Source organism: Podarcis raffonei, chromosome 1 (assembly GCF_027172205.1).
Source record: "Podarcis raffonei isolate rPodRaf1 chromosome 1, rPodRaf1.pri, whole genome shotgun sequence".
Lineage (NCBI taxonomy): Eukaryota > Metazoa > Chordata > Lepidosauria > Squamata > Lacertidae > Podarcis > Podarcis raffonei.
Genome location: NC_070602.1, coordinates 105,503,987 through 105,520,078, shown reverse-complemented (window position 1 = coordinate 105,520,078; position 16,092 = coordinate 105,503,987). Strand labels below are relative to the sequence as shown.

The window sequence follows — 16,092 nt, the reverse complement described above, 5'->3', positions numbered from 1 at the left end:
GATGGGGGCACCTTGTGGCCCTGCATATGATGCTGGACTCCAGTTCCCATCAGGCCCAACCAGCATGGCAAGTGATCAGGGATGATGGGAGTTGCAGTCCAACAGCACAAGGCCACTGGTTCCACATCCCTGAGCTGCAGTGTTTGGTGGAAGCCCCACTGTGCCACTGGACGTCAAGCTACATGGAATATAACCTGCCAGATACTGTGGATAGAGGAGCCATTCTGCTGGTGACTATATGCCAGTAGACAGGCCAAAAGGGGATGGTGTCATGGGGAGCATGCGCTTCATCTTATGTCTTCTATCCGTGTTCGCACACAAACCTGTTGAAGGTGCAACCATACCTAGCATGTGTGCACACATACACACGAAAACACACACATACCCCAAATGGTAAGACTAATGATTTTAGAGCAGCTGGTGTGTCCTGGAAAGTTTAAGGGAACACTGTGTCCCTTTCAGGCGGCATCATAATCTTTCCCAATGTGTACATATATTAGATCAGATTTAAAGCTATATATTAATGAATAAATACAAATAAGAGCTGGTTGGGAGTCCATAGGACTGCTAATGAATGAAAAGATCTGCCTGGTATGCAAAGGTGAGATTTGTCTTGAAAACTGACCAAAGCACACCAGGATATTGTTTTGCTTCTCTCTGTTCTGTGTGATTCTTAATTAATTTATAATACAGTCTGTACATTTTTAAAAGCAGTGACTCCTCAACCATACTCTATTAGAAAATCCACTTCTGCTAGATGTGTTCGGGCTGGTTGCTTGCATAAAAACTAGCAAACTTTGCTTTCCTCCTGAAATAGTTATAAAAAAAGAAAAGATTTTGGTTTATCCTTTGGGTGGAGTATTTGTTGTATACACATGCATTCTCTTGTGTAACAATTGACTGCTATTGCCTTTTTAGCCTGTTGCAAAAGTGATAAGTGATAGATTGGCTGCTTTCCAGATGCAAACTGCTACGATAGGATTGAGCACTGCTTTCTCAGGAACATCTGGACTAGAAAGGAAGAGTATAGAAGCATAAAATCTCCTGTAGGCAGTGTGTTGTGCTGGCTATTAGTAAAAGGTAAAGGGACCCCTGACCATTAGGCCCAGTCGTGGTCTACTCTGGGGTTGCAGCGCTCATCTAGCTTTATTGGCCAAGGGAGCCGGCGTTCAGCTTCTGGGTCATGTGGCCAGCATGACTAAGCCACTTCTGGCGAACCAGAGCAGCGCACGGAAATGCTGTTTGCCTTCCCGCCGGAGCGGTACCTATTTATCTACTTGCACTTTTGACGTGCCTTCGAACTGCTAGGTTGTCAGGAGCAGGGACCGAGCAACGGGAGCTCACCCCGTCACGGGGATTCGAACCGCCGACCTTCTGATCGGCAAGTCCTAGGCTCTGTGTGTTGTGCTGGCCATTAGAGTTTTGCACAAATAGCGTACTTCAGATGATGTTGAAAACCGCAGTTAAGGAAAGGGGTCTGAATTGACAAACCACAGTTTGTGCGTGGATGGCAAACCAGAATCATAAACTATGGTTTGAAATTGGATTCAAATCAATGGTTTCGCTAAATATAGTTTGCATGTCATCTGAATTGACAAGATGTGTGGGATGCAGTCTAGAGAATAGGCCTAATGTGATTGGGTAATTAGGTTTTACATCAGCAACGTTGACACCTTTATAGGATAGAGAGATTCTGAGTGGCTATGTATTATTTATTACTATTTAATGGGTTTCTAGCCTGCCATTTAGAGTGTATACTCTTCCAGAGAAGGTTACAACAAATCAATAAAATACTACATTAAAATTCAAGGGTGATATCCAATACTAGTCATACTGAGAGTGGACCCATTGAAATAAATGAGCTTAAGTTACTTAAATTCATTGATTCCATGGTGCCTATTCTGACTTAGTTGGATAACACCCCAAGGTTTTAAAATGGCAGTAAAAACAGTTAACATAAAAATGTCAGCCAATAGAACAGTTATTTTTAAATGGCCATAACAGCATCTCAGTGAAGCCAAAAACCAGAATAAAAGAGACTTCTCCTTAACCTCTGTCCTGTGGGCCAATTTTGACCCCTCCAGGGTGTCCCAAGTTGGCCTGCAAGGCCATTTCTCACAAACCACAAATAGCATCAGTTGGTGGGTGGGGTGAAATCCGGTTTCGGCTGGGTCTGCTGCTTCCCGATCACCAGAGCATAATTTAACCCCTACCTCTCAACTGATTCAGGAAGGGGCTTGCTTTGGAATCCCTTGGTAAAACAAATGGAGGGGAAAACACTTTTGTTTTGGCAGCACCTTTCAAGGTGCTTTGAAAGCTCAACTTTGGGACTTCAAAGCACCTTTCATCTGATGTCAATGTAATGTCAAGTGATTGACAGTTGGGTGCCTCCACTCACCTGTCAGTTTTGGCTGCGAGGCCAATCCTGTAAGGATCTTGCCCAGGGAGCCCAAAAGGTTTCTCATCCCTTCCCTAAAGAGTGGGGCCATGCATATTTCGGGGTGGGGAGCATTTTAGAGATAGCGAGGTCTTTTTGGTTTGCTCAAAACTTTCCAGAGTGCACTTCCCAACTCTTGGAAGTTGTTAAAAAGGTTGATGTATTTGTAATCTTTGGAAATAAAGACTTTGGCAATTTGTATTAGTTGCTGTTGAGCTCCGTTCGGTTTTGTGTACAAATATCACCCATTGTGAAGAGACAACCCCACCCCCCCAAATGTTTGATTTACACACTCAAAAGCATAAAGTCATCAGAATGCACCAGCCTTCTTTGTAGTGTGAAATGTTGATGAGCTTGCAGTTTCTTCTCATTCTCCTCCTAGTGGTGCATCAATAAAACTGCTGGCACATTTGCAAAGCTTAGCAGGGACTGGTATGGTTTTAAACTGAATGGGAAACCACATGCCGTGATTCCTGAATTGCAGGGGGTTGGACTAGATGCCCCTCGGGGGGTCCCTTTCAGTTCTATGATTCTACTCCTCTCGGAGGGGAGAGTGAGCCAAAAGTTGGCAGAGCCACTGAACCAAACTAATTTTTATTTTTCAAAAAATCATAATGCATTTGTTACGTGCATGTCGCCTAATGAAATGGTGTTTTCCTTCCTTCTTCCCCCATGCAGATGAAGAGCACAAACCTACCTTGATTAACTACAACTGTGTGTGTGAAGGCACATCATGTGTGAATGGCGACCGCTGCAGAGGCCACCAGTGCTTTGCCTCTTTGAGCATCAACAATGGCGCTAAAGTGTATCAGAAGGGCTGCTTCCAAGTCTATGAACAAGGGAAAATGACATGTAAAACACCTCCTTCCCCTGATCAAGCGGTCGAATGCTGTCAGGGTAACCTGTGTAATATGAACATCACAGCACAGCTGCCGACGAAAGGTGAAAGTCTTATTCTCTGGCTTCCAGAAACAAATTTTATATTATTAGCAAAGCGTTTCTTATAATAAGTTCACTGTCTTTGACTTGAGGTCTATGATGTTATGGGATCTGTGGCCTTGGAACATGTCTGGAAATGGAATACAGTGGTACCTCAGGTTAAGAACTTAATTCGTTTCGGAGGTCTGTTCTTAACCTGAAACTGTTCTTAACCTGAAGCACCACTTTAGCTTCTGTATCTGTGGAGGCTCTCCACACTGGAAAATCAGGGTTTTATAAAACACAGGGAGATTCCACAGCTACAAAACTGCTCCCTGCAGCAACCAGGAGTAGCTTATACTCTACAAAGAACAAACTGAAATCTAAAAAATGGAAGATGAGATGGAAGTTGGTGGGACTATGAATTTAACAAATCAGGTGGGATACAAGTGTAAGGGCCCTTCCACACTTCCTATTCATAGTGGTAGAGTTGCTACCACACAAGGTCCTTAAGGGGTGTGACCACACCCCTGGAACTTTTCTCAGTTCAGGCACAACTCACCATTAGTGTGGAGAAGAAAACCGCTCTCTAATAATAATGTCATGTGACCAGAGATGCAGGCAATCGGTTCCAAATTCATTCTTGAAAACATTAACTCAAAGAGCAGTTGTACCACTTATATCAATCTTTATTACGGTCCAGAGACCCTACAAATCATTACAAATCAATACAAATCAATACAAATCATTACAAATCAATACAAAATTCATACAGCCTACCTTCAAGTTAACCAAGCATTTTGTTCAGAATTTAGTCTTTTAAATGACAAGTGCAGAAAGGCCCTAAAAAAGAGGCACGTTGTGAGGTACCAGTGGGACCATCAGGGTCCAGTTGTTTGAGAAAAGTTTGGTAGGTTCAGACCTGGCCTGGATGGGTGATCGGTTGGAATCCATGTGGACTTCCGTGACGTCAGAAAGGAGAATATAAATGTAAGAAAATAAATACATAATTAAAAATAAGGAATATAGAGTATTGTATTCTGTCAGAGCACAGAATGCAAGTCTCCATGGAAGAGCTGGCCTCGCAAAGTTCAAGAGCTCCCGCTGGGTTCCCATTTAGTCTGCTGGGCTGTTTTTCAGAGTCTACCAGATATTGGAGTTAACACCAGAGCTGGAAAGGAGGATTTCACACTTCTAGGTTATAGCTTCTCATTTTTTTGATGGCCTGGTGCCGAGTCTCCCTCCTCCCCAAAACCTTCTTCAGCACACCAAGTCCTTCTGAGACAGCAGAATTCTCCATTTAAATTGTGTGGGGGTTTTAAAATAAGGATTTACAGTAAATGTACACAAGCGAGTGTCCTTCTGTCTGTCTTTTCAATGGACTTTTGTCGAAATTCCCAGCATTTAAGATTTGACTTACCTTCTGTTCTTTCTTTTTGTTTTTATGTGAAGGGCACCCACTTCAAGGGGAAGCTGTGGGTTACACCACGGAAACACTTATCATATTTGTCGTAGCATCAGTTCTGGCGCTCCTGATATTTTCTGCAGTGACGTTGCTGATCATCCGAAAAGTGAAACAGTACCATATGGAAAGGCTCAATTCAAGGGATCCAGAATATGGAACCATTGAGGGACTCATAGCATCAAACGTTGGTGACAGCACCCTGGCAGTAAGTAAATCTTGTCTGCTGTTATTCCTATGAAAGCATTCTGCTGTTTTTATTTTTTGATCAGACTGCCAAAAATCTTACTTGTGAAATATGAACACTACACATAGTCTCCTTCTCCAACTACCTTTCTATAAGCTTGGAGTAGGCATTGCCCACTCTCTTAAAAACTAAAATGTCATTAAGAGCTGAATTCTGTTCCCACCACCACCTTCTGTGGATTATTTTTAATGCTCGCTTAAGAAGATGCCTGTTGGCTCAAGACAAAACCTTGTCCAGCCCACTGTCCTGTTCTCACAGCGGCCAACCAATACCTATGGGTATCCTGCAAACAGGATGTGAGCGCACTCCCCATTTCTGATTCTCAGCAGAGGGGTCTGAGACGTTCAGCTTCACTGGGAGAATTATGACACAGGAGGAAGTCTGATGATTGAGCTCATTCATTCTTGTATGTCTTCTGGTGCTTTTATTAGAAGTGAGTTAATCACAATGTGCAAGTGGTGTGTTTATACAGTTGATAGCATGAACACATATTAGTGTTGGCATGGCGCAAGGGCCTCAAGACTGCTGTACAAGCGGTACCTCTACTTACGGACGCAATCCGTTCCAGGGTGCCGTTCACACCCCGAAAATTAAGTAGAGCGCTGCTTCTGCGCCTGACACAGTAGAGCTCTCCTGCGCATGCATGAAGCACGCAGAACGCTTCTGCGCACGCGCACATGGCGAAACCCGGAAGTATACACTTCCGGGTTTGCCGCACTCGCAACCCGAAAATCCGCAACCTGAACCTAACGCAGCTAGAGGTATGACTATATATTTTGAAGGCAGGATCAGTAGGATATCCATCATTCCTTTGGTAAATGCTTTAAAACTGAACATTTAAATTGTTTTGCTGCCACCTTGTGGTTATACCTGAGTGATTTAAAATGCATTTTTCAGGACAAGATTGTAGTAGAATATACAAATCCTTTTCCTGTTGAGTTAATGGCACTTGCTAATATCTCTATATCAAAGGTGTGTACCTCTATATCAAAGGTGTGTACACACACACACACTTTATTTATTTACAGATTTTGTTATTCTGAGCGGTTTTCTGCTCAGTGCTTAAGCCCAAAACAGGAAGTTTCTAAGCAGTCAAATTTCAGTAACCTCTTTGGGCTTTAACACTTGTAACCCTGTATATTTATTTTCAGAGACAAGCTGTGTTGAGTTAAATGGGACTTATTCCTTGGTCACTGTGCGTAGGCATGTAGCTGTAAACGGTTCTATTTTGACTGCTCTATCAAATCCTATTAAAAGTTCAGTATCTAAGGGTGGCATTCCTTTTAGGGACTCTTACACGTGTTTTTGCTTAAGGGTGAGTCTAATAAAAATAATGATAATGATGTAATTATAATTATTAATTAATGCAGTGTTTATTGAACTTCGTATCTCCCCCCCCCCTTTGATGAAGTCACCACTCCAAAATGCCACAGTTCTAATAAACTAGTTATAAAAAGATGATCTTCCCAACCAAGAGGGAACATCAGTCCGCCCCCACCTTCCCCCAGTGGCATAAATTATATAAAACTCTGCTGAGTAGGAGCAGTTCTCCAAATTGGGTGATAAACTGCATTAAAACCTGAATAGACAGTTAGAAGGGGATTACATTTCAGTAATCTCTGCGTTAAGCCAGTCACAAAAGCTTCCAGGCATTACAATGAAGATTTGCATTACAATGAAGAAAAAACCCACTTGAGGTGGAGGAGGGGCCAGCAGGGGGTGAGTGTGCCAAGCTCTGCTCCCCCCCCCCCCCCGTCCTCCTTCAAAGGTCTGTGTTGGAGAACCTTCTGCATCTCGTGCATGTTCATAGAATCATGGAACTGTGGAATTGGAAGGGACCACGAGGGTCATCTAGTCCAACCCCTGCAACGCAGGAATGTTTTGCCCAGTGTGGGCTCAAACCCACCACCTTGAGATTGGGAGACTCATGCTGTACCGACAGAGCTATCCCAATGGATACTTCTTGTGCCTTTTTAGAACCCAGGAAAACCGGTACTGAAGACTCCCTGCTGCAGACACTTTCTCTCTTAATAGTTGGTAATTGGGGTCCTTGTCTCCCCAATGCCCCGCCCATGTGTTGCTTGAACTCTTCATTGCAATGCCTGAAGGGGGCTTCTGTTAGCATGTGTTCACACAACTTATATGTACTTTTTTTTCAACACATGTATGGCTGCGTATATGTTTTCAGTAAACCCTGGAGTTCCGCCTCTTACTGGTTTGGATGGTGGATGTCTTTTAAAAATATATATCAACTGTACAGTGGTACCTCGGGTTAAGAACTTAATTCGTTCCAGAGGTCCGTACTTAACCTGAAACTGTTCTTAACCTGAAGCACCACTTTAGCTAATGGGGCCTCCTGCTGCTGCTGCACCGCTGGAGCCTGATTTCTGTTCTCATCCTGAAGCAAAGTTCTTAACCTGAAGCACTATTTCTGGGTTAGCAGAGTCTGTAACCTGAAGCGTATGTAACCCGAGGTACCACTGTACTCTAATTGCAAAGTAATGTAGATTACTGTTTTGGAAGGTCTGGAATTATTAGCCTACCGTTCCCTAGCAGGAAGAGTTCCCTTTTGTGGTGCAGAAAACCAGGGAGCAAATTGTAGATCCACCTTGTATCTGTTTCTGTGCATTTTTTAATTTGCGATTTTTTTCCTGAGTCACTCCGTGCTCTCTCACATTTGATCTGTAATTTGTGTTCCAAGCTGCTCTGTACAAACAAAACTACGTGCTCTCCATTCACTATGAAAACAGCTATATCCCTCCCTCCCCTTTGGGCCAAAGTGGATGCAATTTACAGGTACAGAGGCCATTGCAGAGTGGATTAAGCCTTCCAAACAGCAGACAAATAGGTCCCTTTGTGCAATGTAAATGGAAGAAAAATGCCTTCAATAAATGAATTGAAGGGAGGGAGGTGGCATAATGCCAACTTCTGTTCCATTTCAATTCTAGTTCCAAATATGTGGTCTTCTTTTTCACACAGGACTTGTTGGACCATACCTGTACATCTGGAAGTGGCTCTGGCCTTCCTTTCCTGGTACAAAGAACGGTGGCCCGGCAGATTACGCTGTTGGAGTGTGTGGGTTAGTAATCTTATTCTACCTGGGACAGGGCCCTGAGGATTCCTCTGTGTTGTGTGCACGTATGAGTGCGTGCTGTGGAGAAGGGTGCGATCCTGTACACATCTACCTGGAAGTAAGTCCCATTAAACTCAAAAAGGGTTTACTTCTGAATAGAGACGTATAGGATTGCACTTTTAAAAAACGGTGTGTCTATGTTTCAAAGAGAGGCCAAATGGTTAAGCGGCTGGTCTGTATTGAGTTGCGAGTGGAATCTTTGGACAGGAAGTCCCTTCTGTGTAACGCCAAGAGCCTCAAAGGTGTCGTGTGTCCTGTTACCCTGGATTACACCTGTTGCTGATGAACATGTGCCAAAGGCGAGGTAAAGAAACGAGAGACCAGCGTCAGTCGTGTGTAGCTGCCAAGGAAAGCAGGTGGCACTGTGTTGAATTAAGCTTATTTTAGTTTGCTTGGGTTGAACCCAGGGTCCCCAGTGTCCAGCTCACGTACTGCTCCCTTCTACTTTGTCGCCTTCATTTACCACATACATCAATGCATTATTACCGTTATTATGTTTTTTACTTCCTATGTGGCAAACAGGCGACGCTATTTTCAGGTGTAAATCAATTAGCAAGTCTCCCCTGCTCAGTGGTAGAGTGTGTACTGTGCATACATTTGCCCACAGTTTCCAATCTTTGACCTCACCTGTTGAATTATTTTCAGTACAAGGGCTGGGGGTGAGTGGGGATGGCAGCTCCACTTGGTAAACTCCTGGAGGGTAGGCAGTACTGTGGGCAGATGGTAAGAATATAAGGCATATGAGATTCAACTTCCAAAAGCAGCCACACAGTTAACACACACCTGACTCTGTTCTCAGAATCTTCAAAGTTCCTATGGTGGGGTATTGGTGGAACTGATATCAGCATTCCCAGTGCTCCAAGCCTTTAGTAACTGCTGGTGCCTGCTTGCTGAAATAGAAATATATGGGAAGTACAGCCAGGGATTTATTTATTTTAGATGTTTCAGAGCTAGCTGTCAAGCCTATAGCTTTCCTAAAGCTGCTTCCTTTAATAACAAATGCACAGTTTTGTTAAACAAACACAGAAACATAAAAATTGCAATGGTACAGCTGGTTTAAATGTACTGTATACAATCAACACCTGTAAGAAAAACAAAACAAAACACCCAATTAGCGCCTCTAAAATGAAGCATTTCATTAAAAGCCAAGGAAAACAAGTGGGTATTAAAGAAAAAAAACTTTCTGTAAACCTCTGAACCAAAGGAGTCAGCCATATAGCCCTTGGAAGGAAATTGTGCAGAAGAGGGGCCACCACAAAAAAGGCCTAAATTGATCTCAGAGCCATGTGCCTCTGAAGTTGGTCTTAAAACTTCTGTTATTGGTAATATTTGGCCAAAGTCCTTGCTATGTTTCCTCTCCACCCAACTACATCCTGAAGTGAGAATCTCTTGCCTTGGAGCCTGAGCACCATGAACGGTTTGTTTTTAAAGTGCCTTAAAATGTTGATTTAGTTTCAAGTCTCTGCTCTGGTCTAGCCTCCTAGCATCCTAGCATCCTACTATTTGCTTAATGAAGACTGCTGCTCAAATCCCATGTATCTGTTTGCCTGTTCTAGGGAAAGGTCGATACGGTGAGGTCTGGAGAGGACAGTGGCAAGGAGAAAATGTTGCAGTAAAGATATTTTCTTCCCGAGACGAGAAGTCCTGGTTCAGGGAAACGGAATTGTACAATACTGTGTTGCTGAGACATGAAAACATTTTAGGTGAGCGATATTTTCTTAATGGCTTTTGTATACAGATAAGGACGTGGGGAGCATTAAAAAAGACCTGGACCCTGAGTCTGCTGAACACTGTAGTGCAAGGCTTTCTCCATCCCCTTTTAACTAAGTTTTTATCCACCTTAATCAAGAAAAACTTGACTCCTGCAGAAATATATCCTTGCATTCGGTTTTCTGTTAGCAAAACCATACTCATGAGCAGGATTCCCCCACCGGCCAAATACCATATGTGCACCATGATAAAAATGTTTTTAAGTATACCTCTGTGTAATCCTATGTATTAAGCATTATGTCATTTCAGTACACATTTCCATTGCAGATAAGATGAAGCAGACTGTTAAAAACAGACTATATTTGCTAGAGATGGGGAACATTTTCCAGCCCACCAGCCTCATCCTGTCATGGGCAACCATCTAGGGACTGTATGCTGGTGCTTGGTTGGGACCAGAGACATAGCAACTGATGCGGTTCTTAAATGTTGTACATTCCAACCTATGCAAAAATTTCTAAATGCCCCCCATGTATGTGTGCATACATATACTAGCATCGTATCTGTCCATCCAGGCAAGCAATAAGTATCACATTTTAAAGACACATTCCAGGCAGGTGAAACCACTTGAGGAGAGCACAGGATGAGGCTGTTGTGCGGTTTGTCCTTCAGAGGAGCTGTGGTTTGTGGCTTGTCCCTGTGGCTCTGAGGTTCCCTATCCCCATGGAGTACATACAGAAGAGACCATACATTCAGAAGAGACCATACATTTAAAGCAGTAGCGTACCACTTTAATCAGCCATACTTTCCCCCAGAGAATTCTGGGAGCTGTAGTTTGTTAAGAGAACTGAGACTCCCCTGTTCCCCTCACGGAGCTACAATTCTCAGAGTTCCCTGGGACGCAGGATTGACTGTTAAGCCACTCTGAGGACTGTAGTTCCGTGAGGGGGAGTAACAACTCATGGCACCCTTAACAAACTACAGCTCCCAGGATTCTTTGGGGGAAGCTGTGATCCTGCTTTAAATGCGTAGTGCAGCTGAAGCCTTGGTAGGCATGGGTTCAGAGTATTGACAATAATGGACTTGTATGTGCATTGCCATTTTGTAGACTGTTACACCTTTTCAGTCAACAAGCTAAGATTGTGGGTTTGAAAGCTAGAATTTAACACTGAGGAAAACGACCCTGCAGCCTGCATCTTGCATGGCCTAATTCTGGAGAGAGTTTAGATAGTGGGGGGAAGGAAACCCCTGATCTTTCACCTGGTGTTTCTTCTCCTTCTTTCAGGGTTTATTGCCTCAGATATGACCTCTCGGAATTCCAGCACTCAGTTGTGGCTAATCACCCACTACCATGAGATGGGCTCTTTGTATGACTATCTGCAACTCACGACGCTCGACACAGTGAGCTGCCTGCGGATAGTCTTGTCTATAGCTAGTGGCCTTGCACATTTGCACATAGAGATATTTGGGACCCAAGGGAAACCTGCCATTGCTCACCGAGACTTGAAGAGTAAAAATATCCTGGTTAAGAAAAACGGACAGTGTTGCATAGCAGACCTAGGTGAGTGGTTTTCCCTTCTTCTTTTTTGCATTTTAAATATGCAGTCCTCAAATAACCCGATGCAATTCTTGAGGACCTTTCTTTATTTGGATTTAAGAGTTGATTTGGGGGGGGGGGGATTGTTCTTCATCCACTAGAGGGCGCACATCATTTTTAAGTCTCACTCCTGTCTGCGGAATCCTGCATACTATTTTCTGATGTTGTTTGTACAGCCCTGTAAAGGATATCCTTCATACGTGGTTTTAGAGACATATGTGTTGGAGTAAATAAAAAACCAGGAGGGGAAGAACCACCAGTGGCATCATGAATGAAGGATTTTTTCTCTTCAAGACAGCAGCTAGAGTATTTGCTACCGCTGCCATCGCCCTTAGGTGTGGTTCTAGGTTTCAGCTTAGAGTCTTGGTACTGCTCTGGGACAAGGGTCCAACTGTGATTATAGCTTCCTTTGAGCCCAGCCTGTTATCATTTGGGATGATGTTCTGTCTTGCTGGGGTTGATATTTCCCAACACCTTCCAGGTCCAGTTTAACACTGCCACCTACTGCTTAAATTAAAGTGTGGGTTGGCCATTCTGTGATAGAGGCATCAGGGATTTACGGCACTGCTAAGGCAGAAGCAGGAGAGCCTATGAACCTGGCTTTTGGATTGTCATGCTCACACTCTTGCCTTGCCCTCCCATACTGCACTGCTCATTAGATGGGAGCAAAACCACCCCAGGTCCATGGGGATTGTGGGTAATAGAAGCATCTGCACTGAAGATCTGCACTGGCACTAGCACATGTAGGGCTGAGGACTGGAGTGATCATTCTGTGATACTATGGCAGTGGACAAAGCTGCATTGAAACTTTTGAATAAATGTTTTAATATTAAAAAAGAAAATGCAGCATAGAATCTCTTATGTCTCCTGTCAGAAGGGCAACCCCCGTATTCACCACATCTAGACAGGACACTTTAAACTATGAATAAGCCAAGGGGCCTTATGTGTGATATATTATTTGCACTGCCCAAATGATAGCCTGTCAATTGGATTGCCTGCCCCATGCAGGATTGTATCTTTATGAAAACTTTGTGTGCATGGATCTTGCAATCCCTTTATATTTATATGGGGCTGCTTAGTTACTGTATACAGTTGTCCCCTTCAACAAAGATTTAATTGGCATATCTGAGATACAAAGTAAAGATGTTTTCACTTTTAAGTGCTCCATGTTGCCCAGCAATATTTATATTGATGATGGGCTCATGAAAGGTCTGTTTGTCTGGCCTTTGCTTTACTGTAAACTGTCTTTCGTTTTTCGGTGGTTGTTAGTTTACTTACTTAAAATTGCTGCTATTTGAAGGCTGCAGTGTAATATATGTCAATTTTAAGCTATTTGGTGGTTGGAGCAGAATGCAAACTGTGTAGAGTAGTTTGCATACTGTATTTTTTTTAAGGTGTTTACTTTCTGGTGACCATATGTGTCTGTGGTTTATTTTTGGAAGGTGTTTGATTTGACCCATTTTTACGGTCACAGTTGTCCTTGCGTTAGCCTTCGCCACACTTTTGGTTCCATCGATTTCCTCAAAAGCTCACCTTGAACCTTGGGAGTTAAGATTTATCCCCACCCCCCTTACAGCAGATGTGTGAACAGGATAATGGCTATGTAGCACTCAGTCTGCTGGACCACAATATATTCCCACCACATAAACACTAGTCTAGTGGTGTTGTGTTGTCGCTGCGTAGATTTGCTACGACTGGGTGTTGTTGTTTTTTAGAGTTTTTTAGAGTTGCTTTACAAAGGCCTTCCTAATCTCTTAGAGTAGGTATAGGGGAGAGGGCCATATCCCAGTGCTTACCATGCAGGAGGTCTCAGGTTCAAAACCATGACACGATGGCACTTTGTAGCTGAAAAATATATGGCAATGGTAACAGGTGGGCTCCCCTCGAGCTGAAAGACAAACACTGACTTCACAGCTCTTCTGTTTGCAATTACAGGCCTCGCAGTCATGCACTCCCAAAGCACCAATCAGTTGGATGTAGGAAACAACCCCCGTGTGGGTACCAAGCGCTACATGGCGCCAGAAGTCTTAGATGAAACCATCCAAGTGGACTGCTTTGACTCTTACAAACGGGTTGATATCTGGGCATTTGGACTGGTCCTTTGGGAAGTAGCCAGGCGTATGGTGAGCAATGGTGAGTATCTGTTCCTTTCTAGAATTAGTTGCATTAATCCACTGGCCACTAAAGGTGAAAAACATCTCTTGTATCTTCCTTAGTAGTAAGTGGTTTCAAGTTTTTTCTCCTGGTATTTGTGCCTTAAATTGCACTGAACTCCTACCTACTTTGCAGGATTTGGGCTGCCACTTTCCTTGACATGCCTCTCGCCCCCCACCCTGCCCCATATACTATTTCAAATTGGGTTGTGTGTGTGTGAAAGTAGGTACTTTATGAATTCCAAGTCAAATTCCAATGTTCTTTATTACGTTCGCCGCCAACTGCATTAAAAAAAAAGGTGAGGTGGTATAAAGAAACTCATAGATCACAACAGATTTCTCAGCTTATGACAGTGGGTCAAAGCTGTTCAGATTACCCCACTTGCCTTTACAACATCTCTGTTTAAGCATTCATTCATTCATTCAGTTTATATAGCTGAAACTTAAACATGGGACCACATCGAGGCGTATCTTAAATGATCAGGAGGTGGGCAGCAAGTTCTGTAAGGGGGAAAACTGGTACTCCTCCAGATGTTTTGGACTACATCTCTCACCAGCCCCAGTCGGTAAACACTTTCCTTGATAATTAATATTTCACTGCTAAAGTTCTAAGTAAGGCAAGGAAATCCCATTGGGGTTTCATGGAACCCCATGCCTGTGGCAGGGAGAATTCATCCTTACACCAACATGGCTTAAGGAGGACTGCTTTGCCCTCCTTCTGAGGCATGGCCTGACAGCCGAATAATGGAGATGGATTTGCCATGGAGAAGACTCCTCTTTTCTTTTCTTTTTGGTAGCATCAGCTTTTTCTCTCTTTTTTTGGTAGCATCAGCACTAGTACTGGGTCGCTGGCATTTTAAACAATGTGTACGTACAATCTCAATTATCTATATGGCACAGGAGTTCTTTGAAGTAAAGCTGTTTAAAGAAACAGTGTACTGAACCCTAAGGCATCGGTAGAAGTGAGAATACATTTTTAAGACCAATTGGAGCAGCACCCTATTGGAAAGTTCAAAAGTAGTACGTGGATCATTCTTAGATGCTTATTGGCGGACATTTTGTTTTGCGGATGTGTGTAATAAGCTTTCAGTGATCACCTTTCTTAGCTCTTGGAACCCTTGGAGGGTTGTAAACCTGGGAGCCAGATGCCAGAGGCAATGGCTGTGACTCTTCCTTTGTACTGCTGGGCACGTTCCAGCTACAGAAAAGTCAGAGGCCTCTCTACACTTGCACCTCTCCATCCTCTATCAAGGCAAGAAAGAGCCATGATCACAGTTCTTGCCAGGGACAAAAGCACTCAAGGAGAGCACCGAGCAAATCTTGTGAGTAGAGTGACCTCGGGAAAGGGAATGGCTTCGGTGGAGTTTTGAGGGCTGATCAGAGAGGCTTGGAGGGCTGGATTTGGCCCGCAGGAGTGAGTTTCCTCCCCCTATTTTAAAGTAGCAGCCAAGTATTGTGGAGCTGAAAACGGGATTGTTCTCTCTCCTAACAAGAGTTGTTGTTTTTTAAGTGTGTGATAGGTCAGTTTCTCCCCCATTTCTTTGGAAATATTACAAGACATGCAGGAATCAGTACAGTTTGTTTCGCATTCAGTTGCTTGGTTTCACGTTCCGTCCTGTGTCTGTACAAGCGCACCAGTAGTTTTCCATGCAGATTTTCCTCTGCCATTCAAAAAGAGCAGGGTCCCCAACTCAAGGCAGCCCCATTTGTCATTGAAGGTGGTACCTGTTTTCACCTAACACTTTCCCTGCTTTTATGGAGAAAGGAGAACAAAGGTATACAGGGCAGCTCATGACATTCAAGAGGTAATGGAAGCCTCAGTGCAGCAAGTCTGGATCAGCTGGGAGGAACACATGGAGAATATGTGGCTGACACAGTACCTGTCAACCTTGGATGGCCATTGCTTATTCTTACATTTATATCCCACCTTTCTTCTGTTATGGAACATACATTTGTTTCCCAAGTGGTCTCCTATCCAGGCGCTGACCTGACTTACATATCTTCAGAAAGGTGGTGACCTTCAGAGCATACACAGACAACCATACTTTGCTTCCAGAAAAGTAGCCATAAGGTTGATGGTAGTCATGTATAGCCAGTCATCATTTTGCATGTTCCTTAATAGCACCTTGGCTTTAAAAGGTTCATTTCCCCCCCCCCCCACGAAAAGGTGAGTGAGTAGGGATTGGGTGGAACCTAGGACAAAATTCACCTGGAAGTTGCTGCCAGAACCTGTTGTGTGAAATGAAGAAGGGGGAATTTAACACTGGTATGGGGCCTCCTAGAACCGTTAAATGACCAATCTTCTTTTGTGCCTAACAAAATCAAAGAAACACTCCCATCACCTATTGTTTATCTATAGAGAACTCTCAAGTTTCCGAGTGATTTCTCAGAAATGTGGTGAAGTTAGGGCAGGCATAGGCAAACTCAGCTCTCCAGAT

At 43.5% G+C, this 16,092-nt stretch overlaps 1 protein-coding gene across 2 annotated transcripts in view; it reads left to right on the top strand.

The window, feature by feature from the left end:
• ACVR1 (activin A receptor type 1) overlaps nucleotides 1-16,092 on the top strand; it is a 69,658-nt gene that overhangs the window by 44,727 nt on the left and 8,839 nt on the right. For both annotated transcript variants that reach the window (XM_053407349.1, XM_053407359.1), the window contains exons 3-8: nucleotides 3,116-3,379; nucleotides 4,808-5,025; nucleotides 8,044-8,143; nucleotides 9,754-9,900; nucleotides 11,190-11,465; nucleotides 13,437-13,634. In XM_053407349.1, the coding sequence (XP_053263324.1) occupies nucleotides 3,116-3,379; nucleotides 4,808-5,025; nucleotides 8,044-8,143; nucleotides 9,754-9,900; nucleotides 11,190-11,465; nucleotides 13,437-13,634 (1,203 nt within the window). The remainder of the gene's footprint in view (nucleotides 1-3,115; nucleotides 3,380-4,807; nucleotides 5,026-8,043; nucleotides 8,144-9,753; nucleotides 9,901-11,189; nucleotides 11,466-13,436; nucleotides 13,635-16,092) is intronic.